This window comes from Myotis myotis, unplaced genomic scaffold (genome assembly GCF_014108235.1).
Source record: "Myotis myotis isolate mMyoMyo1 unplaced genomic scaffold, mMyoMyo1.p scaffold_m19_p_5, whole genome shotgun sequence".
In the NCBI taxonomy this organism is placed as follows: Eukaryota; Metazoa; Chordata; class Mammalia; order Chiroptera; family Vespertilionidae; genus Myotis; species Myotis myotis.
In genome coordinates this window covers 5,006,254-5,015,807 of record NW_023416357.1, presented here as the reverse complement: position 1 = coordinate 5,015,807, position 9,554 = coordinate 5,006,254, and the positions used below count along the sequence as shown (strand labels likewise).

The 9,554-nt window shown below is 43.7% G+C and overlaps 1 protein-coding gene across 5 annotated transcripts in view; it reads left to right on the top strand.

The window, feature by feature from the left end:
• The first annotated feature begins 8,191 nt into the window (after positions 1-8,191).
• Positions 8,192-9,554, top strand: part of AGXT2 (alanine--glyoxylate aminotransferase 2) — a 30,629-nt gene continuing 29,266 nt past the window's right edge. For all 5 annotated transcript variants that reach the window (XM_036310314.1, XM_036310310.1, XM_036310312.1 and 2 more), the window contains exon 1: positions 8,192-8,360. In XM_036310314.1, the coding sequence (XP_036166207.1) occupies positions 8,273-8,360 (88 nt within the window). In that variant the 5' untranslated portion in view covers positions 8,192-8,272. The remainder of the gene's footprint in view (positions 8,361-9,554) is intronic.

Below are 9,554 nucleotides of genomic sequence, written 5' to 3'. Positions count from 1 at the left end.
TAGGTATCACTGGGAGGAATTGACCTCCAGGCTGTGAGAATCAGCTGTGTCTACAGTGGGAGAACTTCTGTGCTAGAGATATCCTTATGGGGCAAGACTTGCTTCAGTGGGGCTTTGGTGCTCACTGAATCTGCCCCCTGAGTGTGTCCCTTATCGATCTGAGGAGTTGTAATCTGGATGGTCCCACTCTGACCACTGGGTACACTGGCTCTTGGATCTCTAAGGAGGTGCTAATTTAGCCTCTGCCTGAGGCTACCCAGCAGGAGCTATGGAGAGATCTGCAAATTCCTCTTCTTTGTTTGGGGTTTGGAGGTGCCCAGATGAGGCCCAGCTGTGAAGCAATGCAAGCTGCTGTGGGGCCTTGAGCCTTCTTTTGGATGTTCTGGTCTCTCTGACCCAGCTGCAGTTTGTTAGGTAATTTTAGATTGCAAAGGGCCAGGCCCTTTCATATGCAAAAGCCTCTGCACACAGCTTGGGTGGGGCGGGGTCTCAGGGAATCAACAGGGTGGAGCAGACAGCTATGGCTGATCCTCAGCCCTGCCCTAAGAGGCCCTGGGTCTCAGTGTCCCGTGGTAATTGCTGCAAGCACCTCTGAGAGAAAGCCGCCCTTGAGTTCCACCTGCTGCCAGACAGTTCAGTTTCTCCCCATATGAGTCTGGGTCCCCAGAGACTCACCCGGCACTGGAGTTCAGAGCAGTCAGGAGCTTGAGACTCCCTCCCGATTGAAAAAACAACAACTGTGTCTTCAGTTGCCAGCCCTTTCCACGTGCGCCTCCGTACCTCTGCACTTTATTTCCGCACCTCCTCTGAGTCTCAGTGTGCTTTTCTCTTTCCTTCTAGTTGTAGAATTTCCACTCAGCCAGCCTTCCTGTGGTTCTGGATGATGTCCGTTTTGTCTTTTAGTTGTATTTTTGAAGTGGTTGTGCGAGGCAGCAATTTCTGGTGTTTACCTATGCTGCCATCTTGGTTTCTACACAATAGTCCTCCTTACCCACAGTTTCTGTTATCTGCTGTCAATTAGAGTCTGAACATGTTAAAAGGAAAATTCCAGAAAGCAACAATTCATAAGTTTTAAATTGTGCACTGCTCTGAATAGCATGATAAAATCTTATGCTATTCCTCCCTGGCTAGCCCACGATGTCAATCATCCCTTTGTCCAGCAGATCTACACTACATACACTACCCACTTGTTAGTCCCTTAGTAGCCATCTGCTGGGGTCCAACCCTAGCAGGTCCAGGGGTCCCCAAAGGTGTGGACGGAGTCAGCAAAGAAGGAATGACATGGAGACAGCGTTCAGTTGATCAGCAGCCTAGCCAGGATCTCTAGGCACGATCTCCAGCCAAGTTCTGTCCAGGATCTCCAGCCAAGTTCTGTAGCCAGGTTCTCCAGCCAGGTTCTGGTGTTTATTGTCTTGTTACATCTGTATTTATACCAGTTGATTTTAATCCTGTCAATTTCTATTGCAAAGGTTAAGGCGTTTCTTATCTCCATTCCAGGGAGTAAAGATTATGTAGCTTAAGCGTGATTGTTTGTAGTTAAAGTGATTAACTACCCACCTGGAACTTAGTTAAGGGGTTTTATCCCATCCCTAACTTCAGGGGAAAATCCCTACCTGGGGAAACAACCTTTCTCGGAGAGGTGACCTTGGTTAACACATAGCGCCAAGAAGGGGAGCAAACATATTAAGAACAGTATGCCATATATGCCAGGTCCCTTGAAACATATGCTGTGCAGATGTTTCTTCCCTGCAGCGACTGTGTCAAGCAGCAAGGATGGACCGGCTTCCAGCAGCCATCTAGGTTATCAGAGAAAGAGGTGGACACCACATTTGCATAACTTATATTACAGTAAATTTTTATAACTGTTCTATTTTTTTATTATTTGTTGTCAATCTCTTACTGTGTCTAATTTATAAATAAGGTTTTATCATAGGTATGTATTTATAGGGGAAAAACATAATATACATAGGGCTCAATACACAGTTTCAAGCATCCACTGGAGGTCTTGGAACAAACACATCCCCCATGAATAAAGGGACTACTGTAGTTAGATTTTTGTGTTCTCATTCTATTTGAAAAGTTCTTCCTTTAGGTGATAAATCAGTTCAATTTTTTTCATCTGGTGCACCTTTTCCTTTATTTTTTTATTTTTTGCAACCTAAATGTCTTTGCAATTTGAATCAGCCAATTCTGAAATAATTATTATAGGAACAAGATATAATTAAAGGTCCTAGAAAGATAATTTACTGTATCTGAGGGCCCCAAGTCCAGGGGCAACTCTTTCTCATTCAAGAGCAACCCCAAACTTAGGGAGGCAAATTCTAAGAAATGCCATCCTGCTGTGATTGGGAAAAACAATATGCTTTGATTGTGAAGTTCAAGAGATGAAGAACTGGAGAAGTCCAACTGTTATGAGAGGGGCCTGTGCACAAAACTATATCTGCCATAACATTCTACCAAAAGAACATTGACTTGGATGTTTATACCCCTCCTTTTAAATATGAGTCTTACTCAATTAAATTATCTGTCAGTCATTCAACCACATCCATTTTTGAGCAACACTTGACGAGCTCTGGAGGCCAGGCCCTGGGCGAGGACACAGTAAGCATTAGGGCATGCTTTCTCCCTCCTGGGGATTACAGTCCAGCGGGAACACTGAGGCAATCCACGTGCCCCCAGGTCTCACCAGACTGACTTTTAAATTATAGTAAGTCCAGCACTCCAGATGAACCTTGTCCAAAGAGTTTGTCCTAATAAATAAACGAAAGGACTTTGACTCGACACAATTTTTTCAAGAAAATCATGACTGCATGAAGGTGATTGCAGGGTTACAGTATCTGAGCCCCATCTCCATGCAGTTATTCTCCTGGCACACCTGCCATCTCTGCACCTCCGTCCAGGCACCCTGCACACGCCATCCTTTGTAGTCAATGCACTGTGAAGACAATCCCTGTCCATTAGGGTTCATCTGAATTTCTCCCCAAATTTGTCCATGTCCTTCCATTCTACCACTTTTAAATGAGTTAGGAAAGGAACAGGATCACTTTGGGAAAACTGTTGTTTGTCCTCAGTAACTCTTACAAAACTCTGCTCTGTTATCGGCAGAAGGACTGGGCAAGAGGCAAAGTTCAGTTCCACTCAGGACTTAATCACTCAGGCTAAATCATTGATTAACCTGTTGAAAAATACCCCCCTATAATCATTAACATGACAACAGAATTTCCATGTTTCCCCATTTTTCAATTATCTTTTCCAAGAAGAAATTCCAGCGTCCCCCTACCTCATGGAATATATTCTGTACCTTCAAAGTCATTCATTATCTGGGAAATGGAGATGGCGGCAAGAGACAGACTTCTTGTTCCTCCTGTTTACCATCCTGTGAACTGTAGCTTTTCACCTCTGCTTCTCTATAAAGTGGAGAAAATGACACCTGATCTGCTTGAAGGAGAAAGAAGAAAAATATCCATAGCAGGTGTCTCTTCAAGCCCCTATCACTGACAGAAAACGGCTGTTTAAAAGGAGTATTGTCTGTGAACCCAGGGTAAGAGACCTTGGATTGGTATTTCAAGGACTCCTAGACTGAGGGTGATGCCCTGGAGGGAATCTGAGTGTTCTTTCCACCCATCCCAGTTTTCAGATTCAATGGATACTACAGTCATTCTAAAGAGGTCAAAAGGCCCAACATCTTGGAAAACCAGTTCTGTGAAATGTTAGTTAAATTATAAATTGAGGACATCTTCTGGAGTACATTTAAAATGCACGTACACTTCAACTTAGAAATCTCTCCTCAAGGAATTTACCCAGAGAAAAACATAATTAGCACAGTGCACCAAAGTCTATGTCCTGGGATGTTGGACAAATAAAGCTTTCCATCAACAGAGATTTATTTCCTAAAATAGATGGAGTCTTCCAGCTTTATCTTCAGCACACAAGGAGATTGGAAGTTGTCACTTCCATTTTTAAACAAGAAGCTGGCAAATTGAAAACCAATGACTTTTTTTTTTTAATACATCAGAGAAGTGAGGTTGCGAAGTGACTGGTCACTCTTAAAATCTAGAGATACAGGCAAATCCTGAGTGCTACAGCCAAGACTTGCTTAACCTGGAGCAAAAGCCACCTGAACCTTAACTGGCAGGAACACTTAAACAGTAATTTTGACAAATTGCTGGAGGACTGGTGTGGTCCAGTGTGAGAATGAGAAACTCCCTGGTTGCCACAGTCTTAGGAAGACCCCAGACTTATATGGTGATGATCCCTTTACACCGCTTTCATGGTGATGATCCCTTCACTGATGTGGCTGGCAAAGGGGAGCGTAATCATTGTGAAATGTGCTCAGAGCCTTCTTTTTAACAAAGATCTATTCTCCAAGGGAAATGACTTTGCCAGATCCCACATCAGCTATGTGAGGGACATCCCCCCAAAGCTCCCTCTAGTCTTCCTGTCTCATCTATAGGATTAGAAAAAAGAAGAACAAATTCCATGGGTATAAGGGCTTCAAGGCACTAAAATGGAAAAATTAAAGCCAAAGAAGGGAGTCAAGAGTGGGATCTTTTTTCCCAGGTTAAACTCCTGGAGAAACACTTGTGAAAGTCACAGTCCAGAGACAGAGGCCCATGAAAAGACTGAGATCACCCATTAGACTTTAGGGCACCTGTATAATAAAATGGACTCTCTTTAAGAAGTTCTTAGGAAAGGCCTAAGACAACAGAGGACACAAAAACAAAGACACTCAAGGAATTTAAGTCCTCTGGCATCTGCAGCTCCAGCAAACACTAAACACATCCAACTCCCAACCAGAAGAATATAAAACATTACATTATAGCTACTGACCTCAGCTTTTCCAATGCATCGTGTCCAGCTTTCATCAGAAGGTTGCGACGTTAACCAAAGTGATAGGAAAAAGAAACACAGTCTGAAAAGACAAAGTAAGCATCCGAGACAAACTCAGATCTGACCCCAGGTATTGGAATCCTGACCATTTAAAATAACTATAATTAATGTCAAGGACTCTAATGAGAAAAGTAGACATTATATCATACCAAATGAGTAGTGTAAGCAGAGAGATGGAAACTCTAAGAAAGGATCCAAAGAAACTGCTAGAAATCAAAAACACCATAGCAGCAATGAAGAATGTCTGTGATGGGCACATTAGAAAAAAATGAGTAGGAAAGAAACAGAACAGAACCCTCAAGAACTGTGGAACAATTTTAAAAGATATACATGTAATGGTAATACCAGAAGGAGAAGAAAAACAGAGAATAGGTGAAGTACTAATGGCCAAGAATTTTTCAAAATTAAATACATAATGGAATATTATGGAAAATAATTAAGAAAGGTGACTCAGGTTTCTATTTTTGCATGAAAAGCTATAGTTTTGCACAAAAAACTACATTATTGACTTTAGGCAGTTTATAAAATGGTATGTATATACACAAGTATACACATATAAAATGATTTCTAAAAGAGTCTTTACTAAAATATAATGGTCAGATTTATTGTGATTTCATTTTCACTTATTTTGTAATTGATTTTTAGAGATAGAGGAAGGAAGAGAGAGAGAAATATCAATTGGTTGCCTCCTCTATGCACCCCAACCAGGGATCTAACCTGTAACCTACATATGTGCCTTGACTGAGAATTGAACCCACGACCTTCTGGTGTACAGGATGATGCTCCAACCAACCAAGCCACGTGGCCAGGACAGGTTTTGCTTTTTTAAAATTGAGGTCCACCAAAGGATGTGGCATTCATTCTTTAGCTCATTTTTCTTTTTAAAATGGTGATTATGTTGAAAAGGTCTGGGCAGAAATACTAAGCATTGGTTGTTTGGGTTAATTGGTTTGACCTTGGAAATCTATTTAGAGGCATCATAGGAAAATTAGGGAAGGAAACTTAATGGGGCACCGATACTGAATGCACAGGTGGGGGCCCTGAAATACCTGTGCCTTACACCTTCACTTTTCCATGTGTGGTGGCTGACGAGGCCCAGCAGAGTGCAAATGGTGGGAGGGGTGCCCGTTGTTCCTGATGTGGGCCATTGGGGTGTTCCTAGGAGGAAGGCTTCAGGATGCGGGGCTGGTGGCCGATGGCACCATGGGGTCCGTGGGGAGCCTGGACAAGCAGAACAGCAGTCGTTCTGGTTTGAAATGGGTGGGTGTGTTGCCCTGACTGGTTTGGCTCAGTGGATAGAGCGTCAGCCTGCGGACTGAAAGGCCCCAGGTTCGATTCTGGTCAAGGGCATGTACCTTGGTTGCGGGCACATCCCCGGTGGGAGGTGTGCAGGAGGGAGCTGATCGGTGTTTCTCTCTCATCGATGTTTCTAACTTTCTATCCCTCTCTCTTCCTCTCTGTAAAAAATCAATAAAAAAATATTTTTTTAAAAAAAAAGAAAGAAAGAAAAGAAATGGGTGGGTGTGTCCTCAGGAAGAGTTAGATTCCATTAAGGAAGTTGATGTGTATGAAATTGTTGTGATGAGACGTCTTATTGTCTTGTTGACCTTGGTTTACTCTAGTTTGGTTGTATAGGTGGCTTTCTTAGTGGCCTGAGAGGGACTAGTTTTCTGTCACCCTTTCTCCATGGGGTTTGGTTCCTAACACATGCATTTGAGCATACTCTTATTATCGGAGAAATTGGGGTTACCCCTTTCTCACTGGGTGTTGGGGGTGGGGTCCTTATGATATCTTAAAAACAAGAATTTTCTGAGACTTGCACAGGAGGGTGAGTGATTTTTATTTGCATGGAATTACATCCCTGACTTTCCAAAGTCCCATTCCAGTCATAGAAGAAGTGTAGCTGGGGTTTCAGTAAAGCTAAAAGCAAAGCCAGTGTCCACAGCTTCCGTTCCATGTTGCAGCCAGGTCCAGTTCAGCATGAGGCTGGTTACAGTACATTAGTCCATTGAGTGTGGGGTCCGCATGGCCCTGGGGAGTGTCAAGCTCTGACTTCCTGGTGAAGCTGTCCAAATGACTTGCCTATGATACTTGGCCTTCCCTTTGTTCCTTTCCTGTTATTAATAACTAGATTGATTACAATGATACCACTCTCACCGTTTAATAATGCCTTCTACAAGGGCAAGACCTGTCCCCTCCCTTTAAAAGTCTGTCTGCCCTTGACGATTATTCTTGGGTGAAGCTCCGTGGTTCAGATACATCACCCCAAATGGAACCCAATTTCTTTAAACCAGTCAGGAACTTCCATGAACTTGTAATGTTTATTTAAAAATATTTGCCACTGTTATTTCACATTGAACTCTAGAAGTTTCACTATCGATGTGTTTAACTTCTCCAGAAAAACTCATGAACATTTTCCTTTCGGGAATTACATCTAAATCCTGGTAACTATTAAAAGGAAGACCTGGTTTATTTCAATGTCGAGTTTTACATTTTTTTCTTAAACAGCCAAAACCCATCTTTCAACTTCTTAAGTTGAGGACATTGTCAGGTACAAGGAGATAAAAATATATAAGCTTACCTAATGTGTTTTTCACCAGTGCTTACCACATTACTAAAATGAAGTAATTTGAAAAAAATGCATTTACCACAAACAATTCACATTTTACAAGAACACATACCAACAAAAAGATATATATTAAACACATCAAATACCTGCCTATGGAGATTGGGGAAGGGGGAGGCAAGAGTGACAAATGGGAATTTAAGAAATTAAAATGTAATAAAAATAAATCACCCTAACGTCTCAGCTCTCGGCTTCTTGCCTCATACAGACACCTACAGGGATGCCCCACTGTCCAGGCAGGGCCTTCCCTAGCCCATTGGTGCCCCTCTCCTTCCTCTTGGAGTGTCCCCTGCCCCATTAATCCCTGTCCTCTTTCTCTACAGCCCCCCCCCCCCATACCAACACCTATTTCCTTACCCATTCACTTCATGCATATTCTCCTTAACTCTCTCTCTTATTCACACCCCTCGATCTCAGTCTCTAACCCTAACCCCACACCCATTACCACCCTCCCAAGCGAGAAGCACACCCCATCAGACCCTGACGAAACACAAAACTAAGAAAACTAGTCCAGAACTCCTTCCCTTTGCCTGCCTGCCTGCCTTCTCTCTCGCCTCTCTCCTCCTTTCTTTCCCCCACTCCCTTTATCCCTCTCTGTCCCTCAGGCACTGCTGCTGGGCTGGTCAGTAACCACTCCAGGACGCCTCTCCCGAGCTCCTCCCCTGCCCTCCTGAGCTCAAAGTCCATCCGGTGGGTGAGCAGGTGAAACCCTTCCTCCGACCTGCTGCGTGGGAATTGGCTTCCTGGGCAGGAGAGATGACTCCAGCCTGGAGACATTTGCCAAGAGCTTTGCGCCTGGAGACTTCCTCACCCTGGACCCCCAAGACATGCCCTTCCCTGAGCCGTGAGTGGAACCCAGGGGGACGTGGGGCAGCAGAGGGTCAGGGAGAGGGAAGGACGGAGCTCTGGAGCCTGTACCTGGGATTCTGAAACGTTAGACCTGGATGGGATCTTAGAGACGGGGCAGCAACACAGCAGTTCTCACCCTGTTGGGTCCAAAGCCCCCTCCCTTGTCCAGTATTTTCCAGTGAAATTGTTGGATAGCAAAAGCTGGCTATACACACTTTCAAAATAAAAACATGACGCCGGAGCTGTAATGTAAAAAGGAAAGGAATGCAACATACAGTATTAACTGCAATATATAGATGCTCAAAGACAACCCCTTTAAAAGACATAGGGCATCCTCACAACTTTCCACCACCCCCTCGATTACCAGCACAGACACTGAGACTCAGAAAAGGGCAGTCATTAGCCCAGGGGCACCCCAAAATCTAGGACTTGACCTTGAATGCATATTCTCCTTAACTCTCTCTCTTATTCACACCTCTCCTACTCAGATTCTTCTCTTTCCAGCAGGAACAGAAAATGGGAGGGGACCTGGGGTAGCCAGCCATGTGGCTTCATGTATTTTGTCCCATGTGCCTGTGATTTTCACATCTCTCATTCCACTAGAACACCACCACGCCCCCAACAATCTCCCTCATGCAAACATGAGCGTCAGTAGCTATCCGCACGTTATGTGCCATAGTGGGACCTGGGCCTCGCGAGCTCTAATCAGGCATAGAAAACCCTTTTCCATTCCCTATTAAGATCAATTTTATCCTCATTTTCTCCTCATATTTCCTTGTTCTCTATCCTTTCTTCCTCCCCTATTTGCTTCTCATTCCACCCCAAAAACTTAATACGCCTGACGTTTTATACTATTATCTCCTTTCATCTTCAACCAGACTTGTAGGTGAGTACCAGTATCCAATTTCACTGATGAGGAGACAGAAGGATAAAGAATGATTAAAAAATTTCGTCAAAGGCAGAAACATAGAAGTGACAACATGGGACTCAAAGCCAGCTCTGTCTGAAAGGCCCTCTAACTCCAACGTCAGAGTGATTCCACCGGGCCCTTCTCACCCACCCTTCTTCCCATCCTGTTTGGATTTCTCTTTTCCCTTAGTCATCGGTCTCTTGCCAAAACATCAATTAACCCCTAAATTTTCTAAGAAAGAGTTAGAATGTTAAAACCCAGGGTTTTATGCTTGATAAG